General features: G+C 42.7%; 1 protein-coding gene across 1 annotated transcript in view; it reads right to left on the bottom strand.

Moving 5' to 3' along the window:
- Nucleotides 1–7,336: 7,336 nt before the first annotated feature.
- LOC126267981 (serine protease 48-like) overlaps nucleotides 7,337–15,542 on the bottom strand; it is a 165,957-nt gene continuing 157,751 nt past the window's right edge. Inside the window, exon 8 of the mRNA XM_049973327.1 lies at nucleotides 7,337–9,036. Coding sequence (XP_049829284.1) covers nucleotides 8,912–9,036 — 125 coding nt within the window. The 3' untranslated portion in view covers nucleotides 7,337–8,911. The remainder of the gene's footprint in view (nucleotides 9,037–15,542) is intronic.

Below are 15,542 nucleotides of genomic sequence, written 5' to 3' on the forward strand. Positions count from 1 at the left end.
TGGCAGAAACTGTAGAGGACAAAGCGCAAAATGCAGATAAGATCGGGTTACGGATTAATGCGGAAAAGACTGAGGTAATGGAGATATCAAGAGAAGCCCCTAATGACATCCCATTACAGGTAGGAATATGGAAATATGCTAAAGCGGAAAATTTTGAATACCTTGGTACATGGTTCAAGAGGCAAAATAATTTAAAACAGGCAATAAACCAACGTACTGTGAATGGGTCAAAAACTTATTTCAGTATAAAGCGGATAATGTCATCCAAGAATCTGTCAGTTAAGAGCAAACAAAGCGTACAATGCCGTGATAAGGCCAGAAATGTTGTATGGGACAGAAACCCCAAGCACAACAAAGAATGATGAAGAAAACTTGTTGGTCTTCGAAAGAAAAATTATGAGAAGCGTCTTTGGGCCTGTCCAGGAAGGGAGCTCATGGAGACGTAAAAAAACCCAAGGACTGTATGAGCTAATGAGGCAAGCTGAAAGCACGGAAATAAGCTTGGCAGGCCACATTGCTAGGAGACCAGACACCTCTCGGGCAAAAGCCGTACATATCGGAAGACCTGATGGTACCCGTCCAATCGGAAGAGCCAGAACGCGATGAGAGGATGAGCTACAGAAAGACCTCTGCCAGCTACGAGTCCGTGACAACTGGATCTGAAGTGCAAGAGATAGCCATCTATGGAGGAGCGTTGTGAGGTCGGCGCATATTCTACAGGGTCCTCGATCGCCGATTTGATGATGATGATGATTGACGTTCCTGGTTTTGATATATACGCTATGCAGTTACTGAAGTATCGTCTCCAGTTGCGGCCATAGCATGTAAAAATTCACAGTTCAGCCTATTTCAGATGGACCACAGTCGTTCAACTCAGAAAACAACCGCATTACAGATTTGAAAGGAACTATAACTGTTCTAGTGTCCATATTGAAAATCTGTGTTCTTTTGTACCTTATTTCGGTGTATGAAAATCTCTACCGTTCAACATATTCTGTAGTGAGAAATGGAAAGAGTGGTATGTAAGTCTATGAAGAAAAGTTCTGTGACTGATACCAATGTCTCATTGCAGTATTATTGGTGTTAATATTCCTTCTGCATTGTTGAAAAAGGAAAGCCATGCACCATTTTGTATTTTTGTCTCGGTACGAACCCTTCATCTTCTGTCACTAAAAGGAATTCGGTTTAAGGTAACATCCAATCTAAGCGAGACGATGAATCGTCACAGTGTGAGAAAATAGTTTTCATGAATCGTCACAACGTTTTCACATCAGCCACGTGAAGTTATTCAGCGTGTAATACATTAAGGCCTATACTTCTTTGTGACTGACTCAAGCACGGGAACATCGTATACAGAAATACTCCAAAACTATGTTTTCCCTCATTTACAGTTTGATTCCAATGAGTTCATTTTTCCATCAGGATGCGTCTTCAGCACGTTGGCACCAGCGTGTTCGAAGATTCCCGTACAACTCATTTAATCATTTATACACATATCAGAAAAAGTTTTGCATCACTTCGGTTGCCAGAGTTCTTGAACCTGTACAGAAAATTGAAATACAGATCAACATAAACATAATTTCCGCCCTTTTTATTGGTCATGAAAACCACACATTGCACGTTGTACCACCATACAGCGAGATCTTTAGAAGTAGTGGTCCAGACTGCTGTACACATCCGTACCTTTAATACCCAGTAGCACGTCCTCTTGTATAGATGCATGCCTGTATTCGTCGTGGCATACTATCCACAAGTTCATCAAGAAACTTTTGGTCCAGATTGTTCCACTCCTCAATGGCGATTCGGCGTAGATCCCTTAGAGTGGATGATGGGTCATTTCGTCCATAAATAGCCCTTTCTCATCTATCCCAGGTATGTTCGATAGGGTTCATGTCTGGAGAACAAGCTGGCCACTCTACTTCAGCGATGTCATTATCCTGAAGGAAGTCATCCATAAGATGTGCACGATGGGGGCGCGAATTGTCGTCCACGAAGACGAATGCCTCGCCAACATGCTGCCGATATGGTTGCCTTATCGCTCGGAGGATGGCAGTCACGTATCGTACGGCCGTTACGGCGCCTTCCATGACCACCATCGGCGTACGTCGGCCGCACATAATGCCACCCCAAAACAGCAGGGAACCTCCCCCTTACTGCACTCACTGGATAGTGTGTCTAAGGCGTTCAGTCTGACCGGGTTGCCTCCAAACACGTCTCCGACGAATGTCTGGTTGAAGGCATGTGCGACACTCATCAGTGAAGAGAATCTGATGGCAATCCTGAGCGGTCCATTCGGCATGATCGTGGGCCCATCAGTACCGCGCTGCATGGTGTCGTAGTTGCAAACATGGACGTTGGGAGTGAAGTAGCGCATCATGCAACCTATTGCGCACAATATGATTATAATACGACGTCCTGTGGCTGTACGAAAGGCATTATTAAACACGGTGGTGTTGCTATCAAGGTTCCTCTGAGCCATTATCCGTAGTTAAAGGTCATCCACTGCAGTAGTAGCCCTTGAGGGGCCTGACCGAGGCACGCCATCGACAGTTCCGGTCTCACTGTATCTTCTCCATGTCCGAACACATGGTTCACTCCGAGACGTCTGGACACTTCCCTTTTTGAGAGCCCTTCCTGGCACAAAGTAACAATGCGGACGCGATCGAACCTCGGTATTGACCGTCTAGACTTGGTAGAACTGTAGACAACACGAGCTGTGTACCTCCTTCCTGGTGGAATGACTGGAACGGATCAGCTGTCGGATCCCCTCCGTCTAATAGGCACTGCTCATGAATGGTTGTTTACATCTTTGGATGGGTTTAGTGACATCTCTCAACAGTCTAAGGGACTGTGTCTGCAATACAATATCAATAGTCAACGTCTATCTTCAGGAGTTCTGGGAAAACTTTTTTTAATGTGTGTAGATGACCTGTAACGATTCAAAAAATGAGATCTGTACGAATGACCTCGAAGGTCACCGACTGTATTGAAGAAATTATTTTTCCACATTATGTTCTTTAAATATAGTTGTTATGAACCTCTCCGCATCCATCTAGTGTGGATGAGCTGCAAAATCGTATCGTAGCAACAGTGCCTAGTCGTGCACGGATTTGTAAATATAACTGTATTGACTTTACAGTGAAGAATGAGGGTATTTTGCACTTTTGATACAGGACCACGTTCGGAATCCTACATTTATAATATGAATTGAAATTGGAATATTCTTGTGAAATTACCTGAGTGGGAGCGAGAGAGAGAGAGAGAGAGCGAGAGAGAGAGAGAGAGAGAGAGAGAGAGAGAGAGAGAGGGATAGAGATAGACACTGAATAGGTAATCACATTTAATGAACAGAATAACTTTTGTTGACAGAATAATAAGATCATAACGAGTGTGGTTTGATCCGACACGCATTTCAGTCTGGAAAGCCTTATGATGATTTCATTGTATTAACAATAGATTATTTATTGGCCTCTCCATTAGAACTTCTCTAGAGACAGAAGTGTATAGTAGTAATAGAAAAGTAAGAAACTGGTAAACCGAAGTAATAAACTACAGAATATGTATGCAAAGATAAAAATGGAAATACTCTCTAAGACAAAAAAAGACAAAAAACCGTAACCACGAAGCAGTTATGCAAATTGATCTCATATCGATATTCATACAGGTATCAACGTAAAATGCAAAACTGTAACCTTTGGAGGCCTATAGATAAATGTTTGATGTTACAGCGCGATTTCACCACGCAGATAGCAAGGATAATAAACAGGGATAGGTTAATACCAGGGCATAAAGTCTTAGCTAATTTCATTCCGTGTACTCAGCTGGACAGTAGCTATGCCTTGCAGACAGGCGCATGAACAATATACACAGATGACAGCATTTAAGAGATGACGTGCAGCTGGGCTCAGAGAAGCCGGTGGACTAATCGGCGAATAGCTCGACATTCGAAGAGGACTGATGCTACCATTCGACTATGTGGGCAGGAATGGGTGAACAAGGGCTAAAACAAGGTCAAGAAGGAAGGGTCGTCCTAGAGACATAACAGAACGTGAGGAGCGAGCGATCTTCAGGCAGGTACTCAGCCCCGTATTCAGTACTATGATCGACTCTGCATGCAACTACTGCTTCAGTGATCATAAGGACAATTAATAGGAGGCTCATAGAAATGGGACTGAGTTCACGGCACAAGCCGCCCCTTGCGCCGACTACAATTGACCTCTGTACATCAACACACCAGTTTGCTGTGGTGCGGGCACATTCGGTATGTATTCTCATTGTATTCTGGTTTGTGATTGACTTCTGGGGCGAGTCCTGCATCAAACTGAGCCCCTACGCCCAACGAAGACGCGTCTTGAGACACCCCGAACCGGTGGGATACCAACCTGAGTGTCCCCTGGCATACAGCCCGATGATGAGGAGAGATGGTCGGGGGTGCCGTTTCATTTCATAGCAGGATCCCTTTGGTTGTCATCTGCGGAACTTCTACAGCACAGCGGTACGTCGACGGAATTATGCGCTTCGTTTCGTTACCCTCCATAGGAAGCCAACCTGGGATTCATTTTTGCGAGATAATGCCCGCCCGCACACGGCGAGTGTTTCTGTTGCTTATTTTCGTGCTTGCCGAAGCCTACTTTGGCCAGCAAAGTCGCCGAATCACTCGCCGATTGAGAATGTTCGGAGCATTATGGGTAGGGACATCCAACAATCTCAGAATCAAAAATGGCTCTGAGTACTATGGGACTTAACTTCTAAGGTCATCAGTCCCCTAGAACTTAGAACTACTTAAACCTAACTAACCTAAGGACATCACACACAGCCATGCCCGAGGCAGGATTCGAACCTGCGACCGTGGCGGTCACGCGGTTCCAGACTGTAGCGCCTAGAACCGCTCGGCCACAACAATCTCAGAAATTTGAGACAGAATTTGATACTATATCCCTTAGTAGGACTTCGAGCAATACTATCAGCCAATGCCAAGCCGAATAACTGCTTGCGTAAGGGCCGGAAGTGGACCAAAATGTTACTGAGCTGCTCAATTTGTGAAGTTCTTTCTCTTGAATAAATCATCCAGTTTTTCTGAAATTGTCAACATTTATTTGTCTGTACATTTATATCACATCTACCGATTTCCGTCCCATTCGGATAACTCCTTGGTGGTACGCCTCGTTTGTCTTAGAGTGTATTCTTGTAATGAGTCTATGGAGACCACCTTCATCTGGGAAAAATATCTGTTGCAATGAAGCAAGCACTAAGAATAAACAAACACAAGAAAAATGCATTATAAAACTTCTCTGATAAAAATGAAGTATAGCGTTTTCGTTACTGCCTTGAAAATTGTCCGCTTTTGAAAGGAAAGTTTCTTTTTTTTTTCATTGGAAGTGATCCCGTGCATTTTAACATTTTGCTGTATTGTGAGGGGTGCGCAGCTTATGTCAGTAATCACGTCGAACCATAATCACTATGACAAATACAAAATCGATCGCTCAACACATTCTGTGTTGTTGTGTCCTCGCCCGTAAAAATGAGTCGACACAGCAGGATTCCGCCATCAATGATTCCATGTGTAGATGTGAGGATCTGTTGCGGAGCTGCCGCGGCAGATTCTGTCTCTTCACCATATTTCCGTTGCAAGTAGTACTTCTCCGTATGTACAGCCACACACGGAGTATTTGGAAGTTAACCTAATAATCTCACCAACGTGGACGGAGCGTTACCAGTTTTTGTGCCGCGAAGCCACAAGTGGTCACACGCTCCTCCCTGTTTAGTACAATATATTTTTCGATGGTGTGTGAAGTTGCACAAAACTAAGTTCTAAACGTTGAACAAGATATTTTACCCGATTTCCTGAAAATAGATGTCAAGAAATACCAATTAACGCACAGTACTGCATCACATACTATTAAATATAGCGGAGCCTGTGGTCGCCTGAGGACACGTGGTGTCAAGCGTGAACCCCTGCTGTCAGCGGTCTTGCGGCAGTCAGCCTGTTAAATAACGAACCAATGTGCCCACTACTTGAATTTCGTAAACCTTTCGTAGATCGTTTTGCCAGGAAAACTCTTCCTAAAGGAAGAGTGTTTTGTAGAAAGACTGCCTTTTGGACACAGGTGCATTCTTAGCAAGTATGGGTACTATTTATGATGTATATAACAAATAACATAGGCTAGAGAAATCTTTTGAGATCTTCTCGTTTGGCGTACAGTGTAGCGCGCTTGTTTGCGAAACGGGGGAGGTGATCCAGACTTGGGTTAAATCCGCGTGGCGGATTAATGACCGTGGGATGGTACACAGGCCACTCTGAGCGTGGTTTTTAGGCGGTTTCCCACGCTAGTCTTGGCAAATACTGGTCTCCTCCCCAAATTCCACCTCAGAGAATAAGATATAGACAGCCACACAGAACAAGGTTTACACGATTCACAATTTAATGGCGGACACTACTTCCGCCGCTAAGTTTACCTTGATGGCTGTGACGTCAGGAAGGGCATCCGGCCACAAAGTTAATAATAGCAAAAAAATTTGGCAAATCCTGAAGAAGCAGGCCCCTTGCTGTACTTTGATGCTAATCCTTATGTAAACAGACACAAACGCGATGACTGGTCACCAGCTGTATCACACGTACACTGGCGTTGTCACGCTCTTGGAAGTAGGTCCTACTTATGAATTAGATACCTTATTACAAAGTTACGGTAAATGCAACTTTAAGTTATTCTAATGCATCAACAGCCATCAACGTTTTTCTTAATCCGCTTTAACTATGCAGTTTTTATTTTAAAAAATCGTGTACAGTTGCAGTCTGTACTCTCGTGCTCTGATTATCATGCTGTTGATACGCAGTATAAAAATGGCTGACGTTGTTTCCTGCTCTGTGGTGAAACACACGCTTGGAACGCCGTTAAAAAGTGGCGAGAAACAGGTTATTCGTAATGTTTTCCACAGAAATAATCGCCGTTGAAGTTTTCCGAACTGCATTTAATACTGTTAAGGCGTTCTGTGAAAACGGGATACACAACTGGGGAAAAAAATCGGTAGCGTTTTAGAATGGTATTCCCGTACAGTCCACGGAGCGATCGTTCTAGTCTCGCTTACGTCCTTTTTTCGTTCAGTTTGGAATACCTACATCATTTAAGTGTAAAATTCATCAAACCTTTGCTAATTAACACTTATGTAATTGTCACTTTTTTATGAAAAAATACACTGCTTTTTGTTTGTAATTACATATTTTACGCAAATATGTAGGTTTATATTGCAAATATAAATCCTTGATCATCTATAATTTATAAAAGATTATAAATAAAGGCCAATTAAATTAAGAAAACAAAAAATTTTACGACAAAAATCAAAAACCAAATACTCTTTATTTAGACCATGTCAATTGTGTCATACCTCAGATGCAGTTCCACACACTCCAAAGTGGCCGTAGAAACATGAAAGACAATAATTTCCGCAGCATACCATACAAATGCAACATTTTTACACTTGTCACCTTACCGTTGCAATACGAACACAACAGAGCTGATCTGGAGCCAAGTTAAGGGAATTGTCGCGAGAAATATCAAGACTTTTATCTGCCAGATGTCCTGAAACTAATGCACCAAGCTTTGTCACACATCACTGCCGAACGCTGGATGGATGCAGAACAGTAGGCTACGTCGAAAGAGGAAAAAATATGGCGCTTGGCTACCTTCGGAGATTCTATTGTTGATCGACTCGTTGTCAACATGGCAGATGACAGTTTCCGTACTGAAATGTATTTCTCGGATTCGGATATGGAAGTTTAGAGATTACCAGACGACTGACTATAATACCATCAGTGGCTTCAATACTTAGCTCTGGGGTAAAATCCCGAGTTATCGATTAGTCGATAATCACAGCATAGAGTGTGTCCTTTTTACCATACTTGACTGTACTCGAGACAGCTTGGCTTCTGCTCCACGTGAAACGAAATCCAACAAGATTCCAACAAACGTGGAAGAATAAACGATGTAATATCGACATCAGGTTTATTCTAATGATGAATACGCTATGAGTAGGATAAACACTAGGGAAAAAAAGAAGTCTTTGTAATATACAGCGTTAGTGCACTACTCGTTCTTTATTAGGAACCACTTTGTGAAATGGCTACAATTCTTGTTTGTTTTTGCTACACGACAGATCGTTTTTAATTTTCGGGTTTCCATACGACGAGTTAGTGAGCTGTCCTTGTGAACGAAACCAAACTGGTGCTCACCTTTGCTAATTACATTAAAAACACTTGGTGTTCATTATTGTGCACCAAACATTGGCTCAAATTTCAAGCAATAGTTTCCAGGCTCAGTGTGTATTTCGCGTTCTTCGTTAATTTTCTAGTCATATATGGTTCTTACTAACATTTTTAGCTGTGGACATTTTAAGAAAGACGTAGTATACAGATTTGTGACACGGTTTCATAACAGGTTTAATTGGTTTTTTCTTGTGAATTGCCTATGATGATATTTCAGTTGCAGCTTGCTTCAGTTTCTTAATCGAACAAAAATTGCATAAAAACGCTGTTCCTTAATGAACTACCTGTACACTCTGCAAACCAGTCTCTCTCCACAACAGCTACAGTTGCACGTCCCTGAAAGAAAGCAGAGTTTAAATACTTTGAACGACGACACGCTCATAAGCATACGGAACTGCACTGGCGACTCGTCTTTCAGTTATAAATTTATCCTTAACGCAGTATGGTCAACAGACAAATTCGCAATGCAAACCTAAGTATCTTTGGCAACATGTGCGGTCTGCGGATATCAGACGCAAAACCGTGTCTCCGTGTGCACCGTTAGAGCCACTTGCTACGTGTTGTCTTCAACATAATGTCAAAGACACTTTGTAGATGTCTATCGAAGCCGTAGCACCCTTCCAGTTCTGCGCGATGTCACAGCTAAGTGGACTAAGCAGAGCAGAGACATGCGTCCCTCGTGTTGGCAAATATCCACCGCAGATACGGCGCCACACGGGTATACAAAGATGGCCCGTAGATGTTCTCACCACACTCGTTAGCCGATGCCAGGATACCTGGAACAACATTTGACACAGACTTTACTTACTGAACGCGCTGAGCTACAACAAATACACAGTCTGATGAGCCGTGTACGGCAAGTACACTCCTAGCAGCAAAGTCGCTCGACATTGTATGCCGACATTTGCGATACACCGTATCGTGATAGTCGCCATACAAAGTCGCCCATCCAGACCATCGGAGTCAGTTACACTGCAGTTAGCAGAGCGTAATGTCCCAAGAAATTGCTCTCATCCCCTAATTTGTGCTTAATTTAATATTATTAGAAAAGAAAGACAAATAAACGTAAACTTTACTGGGGAGAAATCTATTTTCGCGATACGTTACTGTTACTATGAATCTTCTTGAACACTAGATAGTATGCGTTTCAAGCACGTTTTAAGAATGTGGCCTGCTGATTTCGAAACCAAATTCCAGAGCGTTTATGGAAATATTTCGAAAGTTTCCACTGTATTTAGGGAAACCATTCCAGCCTCGGTCAGGCTAGCTGTCACACTCCGGTTTCTTGCCAGTTCTGAATCTTTCACTTGCGTGATGTGTATAATTAGAATTTCAAAGCAACGACCTCATGTTACATCCCAGAGACCTACGAAAAAATAATTACTTCCCTGATATGCTTTGTATAGGTAAGAAATCATACAATTTTTACGCTGCATTTTATTTTAGTAGTGAGTAAAACTTTATCATCTACATTTATGTTTAATACTTAAATATGTCTAACAAACAACGACCTCATGTTACATCCCAGAGACCAATGAAAAAATAATACTTCTCTGATATGCTTTGTATACGTAATAAATAATATTTTTGACGCTATATTTTATTTTAGTAGTTATTTTTTAATGAGTACAACTTTACCACCTACATTTACGTTTATTACTTAAATTTGACAAACAGTAATTCTACGCTTTGGTTACGGGTGGTCTCTGAATTTTGGACGAGCGCGTACACTTTGGTATTTGCGGTATAGGATGTTGGCTGGAAGGAATGGATTGGAGATCGTGTAGTATTCTGCACATCCGAATTCACTATCCTTCCACAAAATCCCTTTTCTCATTTCCGAAGAAGGTTATCAATTAGTGGGCTAATGAAATTTCTTATGTGCATTCTTCCACTGTTTCTTAATTTATTCGCAATATGCTCTCCGTAAACTGCAAATTCATCTTGACTTACAACTGCCTCTGTCATCTCCTTGATGTAGTCTACGGACTGATCTCCGTTCTATAGGGAATTGGCGGTTTACTGAAGTGGAAACTGACTAGAAAAACGTACAGACTTCAGTAAGTCATACAACATTGTCGCACATTCCCCGTTTCGATGGGAAAACTGAGACCTGTGACTTTAGTATCGCAAATGTCGCGGAACAGCCCTGAAACGTGCCCCACGACTCTTACTCCCCTACTTTGATACCAGGTGTGTACGCGGTTTCATCTACTCCTACATCTACATCTACACAGATACTCCGCAAGCCTCTGTATGAGCCATAATTTCTCGTATCTTATCTTTGTGATCCTACGCGCAGTATATGTTGGCGGCCTCGGAAAAGTTTGGCAATCAGCTTCAAATGCCAGTTTATTTAAATTTTCTCACTAGCGTTTCTCATAAAGAACGTAGGCTCCCCTGCAGGGGTTTCCATTCAAGTTCCCGAGTCCTTTCAGTAACACGTGTTGTTCGAACCGACCAGAAACAAATCTAGCAGCCCGCCTCTGAATTGCTTCCATATCTTCCTTCAGTCCGACCTGGTACGGATCCCAGACACTCGAGCCGTACTCAAGAATAGGTCGCACCAGCGTCCAACATGCGGTCTCCTTTACGTGTGAAACATTCTTTCCCAAAATTCTCCCTATAAACCGAATTCGACCATTTGCCTTCCCTAACACAGTTCTCACACTTTCGTACCATTTCATATCGCTTTGCAATGTTATGTCTATATATTTAAACGAGTTGACTGTGACACGTATCACACTAGTACTGCGGTATCCGAACGTTAAAAGTTTTTTTTTCTACCCATCCGCATTATCTTACATTTTTCCACGTTAAGAAATTTTGTCTAAATCGTCTTATCTTCCTACAGTCACCCAACTTCGATCCCGTACCGCACACCACAGCATCATCAGCAAATAACCACAGACTGGTGCCCACACTGTTCGAAAAACGTTTATACATATAGAGAACAAAAGCAGTCCAATCATACTTTCTTGGTGCACTCTTGAGGATACCCTTGTCTCTGATGACACCAGCCTTCGAGGAAAACATACTGGGTTCTGTTACTTAAGAAGCCTTCGAGCCACTCGCATATCTATAAACTTATTCCATATGGTCGTACCTTCGTTAACAGCCTCGAGCCCCGTGTCAAACGTCATACGGAAATCTAGAAAGAACGGTATCTGCTTGTTGCTCTTCATCCATAGTTCGCAGTATATCATGTGAGATAAAGGCAAGCTGTATTTCCCATGAGCGATGCTTCCTAAAACCATGTTTATTCGTGGACGTAAGCTTCTCAATCTCGAGAAAGTTTGTTATATTCGAACTGAGAATATGTTCAAGTATTCTGCAGAAAAACGAAGTTAAGGATGTTGGTCTGTAATTTTGCGGATCCTTTCTTATAGCCTTACATTCTGGAGTCACCTGCGCATTTTTTCTGTCGCTTGGTATTTTGTGCTGGACAAGAGATTCACGTAAATGCACTCTTTGTAAAATCGAACTGGGATTACATCTGGACCTGGTGATTTATTTCCTTTCAAATCATTCAGTTGTTTCTTTACGCCAGGGATGCTTCTTACTATGTCTTCCATACGGGAGACTGTCCGGTTGTCAAATGGCGATATGTTTTTACGATTCTCCAGTGTTGAATTTAAAACTTCGGATTTAGTTTCTCTATCTTCAACTGACATATCAAACTGGTCAACAAGGGACTAAATGGGAGCCCTAGAGCCGCTTAGCGATCTTACATAGAACCAGAATTTTCTCGGATCCTCTGCCAGATCTTTTGCTAAGATGTGATGGTGGTAGTTGTTGTATGCTTCGCGCATATATCTTTTTACATACGCATGGATCTCTGTTAATCTTTACTTGTTGTCGTTCGTGCGTTGTCTTTCGAGCGGAGAGTGCAACAGGCTCCGCTTTCTCAGCATCTTCCGAATTTCATTATTAAACCATTGTGGATCTTTTCCTTCCTTTATTCACTTATTAGCCACATAGCTCTTCAGACTATTACTTATAATCTGCTTAATCTTTTTTATAATTCCTCTATGTCCATCTTACTGGAACACAGTGATGGCAATTCACTAGCTAAGTGAGATACTAAGAACTGCTTATCTGCTCTTTGTAGCAGAAACATTCTCCTAGTCTCCTTGACGGATTTATTAACTTTCGTTATCATAGTTGCTATAGTGACTCATGATCCCTGATCCTCATTTCTATACTGACACTGGCGATAAAGTCCCGACTATTTGTAGCTACAAGGTCTAACATATTTGCACTGCTTGTGGGCTGCCGAGCTAGCTGCTCAAGACAGTTTTCAGAAACCGCGATGGAAAAGTATTTCCCATGAATGTCGGTCTGTACGCCACACATCCCAGTCTATGCTCGGTGGGTTAAAGTCGCCACCAACCAGTAATGCATGATCTGGGAGTTTACGCGCTACTGACTGCAGACTTTCTTTGAATGGCACTAGAACTGTCACAGCGGAATCGGGTGGACGGTAAAAACATCCAACAATCAACTTGGTTTCATCTACACCTGTTATACACGATCAGGTAACTTCACTGTCACACTCAAATTCGATCTCAATAGAGGCAACATATTTGTCCACTCCCTAATCTGTCCTCATGATATACGTTTCTGGACTCGCTAAATAGAGCTTTCCACTTCGGGTTTCAGCCAGCTCTCGGTCCCGAGAATAATTTGAGAGCGAGATCTTTCCTGGAGGGCAGTAAATTTGGGATATTTATTACGATTACTTCGACAGTTTACTGATAAAATTTTGACAGTCGAATTGTCTTTACTCTCAACGTTGTCTGATTTCCCTTGCTGCATATGACTGGCCATGGGCCTTAGTTGACAGGGGTGAATGACGGTTGTGGAGATGTAGACGTACGGACAGACGTGCAACTGTTGAGCATCTTACCGGCCAAACGAACTAAGGGGCTAAAAACAGTGTCTCCTCAACGACCGTTCAGCGAACGTTGTTGCGTATGGTTCGTTGGAGTGGGCGACAATTTGGCTTTTCAGGTAAATGACATATTATGCTCGATCGGACAGATGGCTTCTGGGTATATCGTCCTGCAACAATCTTCGGAAGGATCCAGGCTGGAGGAAGGAGCAATATAGTCTGGGGAATGTGGCATCATCTGGGTGGTCTCCTTATTCTGGAAAGCACAATGGATCAACACAAGTATGCATCTATCTCTGTCGGCCATGTCCACCCTTACATCCAATTTGTTTTTCTCGGCATGACGGCTTATACCAGAAGCACAATGTAAAATGTCACACGGCTCGCAGCGTACAAGCATAGTTCGAATAACATCCGCAAGAGCTCCCGGAGGTCAGTTTGTAACTATCGTTTGTGTTCCCACACTTTCCATCACTCTAAAAGCATGTAGTCTGGCCTTCTTCCGTCGCTGATGTTCTTTCCCCATGCATGCTATTCTGAAATTTCTTCCATCCCACCTGAGAGCAAACCCTCACCCACTCTGTCTGCACTACGCGGGTTCTGCTGGCCCAGCATCCAAAACCGTTGCTGCCACGCTCTGCTCTCTCTCTGTTTACCCCTGCAGAACACAGCAAGTATCTTTCCAGTCTCTCCATAGCTGATAGCGGCTTCTGAAGAATGAATGGCCCACTCCTTCTGTCAGTGCCCAGCCCTAAGTAACTCCTATGTATGCAACACTACCGAAACTGTTAATATGTCACGCTCATCGTGTCAGCCGATGAAATGATTAACAATCCGATTGTGCATCATAAACAGTGATGTAATATCAATATCAATCTACAAGAAAGTTAAATATATGGTGGCAAAACCTTGCCGACTTACAGCGTATTTGCTTTAGCTAACATATTTATATATACTAGTGAGAACTGAGAAAAAGTTATCAATGAGTAATTGATCCGCGTAACTGAATTTACATTATACACTGTATATACTGATGAGCCAGAACATTATCACCTCTGCCAACTGCGAGACTTAATGCCACCTGGTGCGTAGCAGGGACATGACGCGGTAAATACAGTGTGTGAACAGTGCAGAGATGCACTGGGAATCATTCGATACAGACTGTACACGGGGAAATCGACTATCATAAGCATTTTTGACAAATTATGGATTGTTGTCGACTGGTGCCTGCGAACGGGCGTCTCGGAAACGGCGAATGTTGTCGACTGTTCACGTGCTACTGTCGTGGTATGGTTGAACGAAAATGAAACTGCTACTAGGCGACAAGGTACGGGACGCGATCGACTCCTTACAGAAAGTGGAGCTCTGTAAAGCAGTATAATCAGTTGACTTGTGGTGGATCTGATGACAGAACACGATCCTGCTGCGGTCACATGTTTCGGAGCACACCGTTCAACGCATATTGCAGAGCACGACCCCGACATGTTCCCGCGTTCACTCAGTGATATTATCAATTAAGATTGCAGTAAGCACAGGATCGTCGAGATAGGACCTTGGTCAATCGAATCAAGTCAGCTGGTCGGATGAATCGTGTTTTTTATTACAGTATGTCGATGGTTCGTATCTGGATACGGCATCATCCACGCGTCTGCTGCCTGTAACATGCACTACGTCACGGACGCAGGGCGAGAGGGGGAATTTTGCTGTTTTTCACCTAGGCTTCCATGAGACTTGTGGAAGTAATCAAAGGTTCCATGACGGCTGTGGAGTATGTTACGATTATTGCTGACCACCTGCATCCCTTCACGCTTGATGTGTTCCATAATGGAGATGGCATCTTCCAGCAGGATAACTGTCGGTGTCACAATGCCGAAAACTTTACAACAGCTCCGATATCAGTAAGTTTGGATAGCATGTTTTAGTTAAAAGCAGCCCGACAATCATGAACAGAAACTATAATAAATCCTGGTAGCGATCTCCGGATGTCGGTTATCACGGAGACGTGAAATGTGTGCCCACTACACACTTTACAAAATGTGTATCGTCGTCTCATGTCTCATTGAACGACACTACCTATCTTTCGTGTTTATTCACATTATCTTAAAGTTGCGATGATCTGCGGCTTTGAAACATTGGTCAGAAGTTATGGTGTCACACTCCACACAGTTGTACTTCAATAACTTTACTAATACAGCCAGTTTCAGTCAGACTACAGACAATTAAGTGGTACACAAAATTACAGAGTTGGATATTGACGCATTTGATTAATAACACGGTAAGTCTATCGGAGGAATGTCAATCATCTGAAGACTTTTGTGTAACACAATATTCTAGATGCCGCTAATGATTTACGATTGAAATATTAACTTTTGTATACATGAAGATGGT

Source organism: Schistocerca gregaria, chromosome 4, assembly GCF_023897955.1.
Source record: "Schistocerca gregaria isolate iqSchGreg1 chromosome 4, iqSchGreg1.2, whole genome shotgun sequence".
Classification (NCBI taxonomy): Eukaryota; Metazoa; Arthropoda; class Insecta; order Orthoptera; family Acrididae; genus Schistocerca; species Schistocerca gregaria.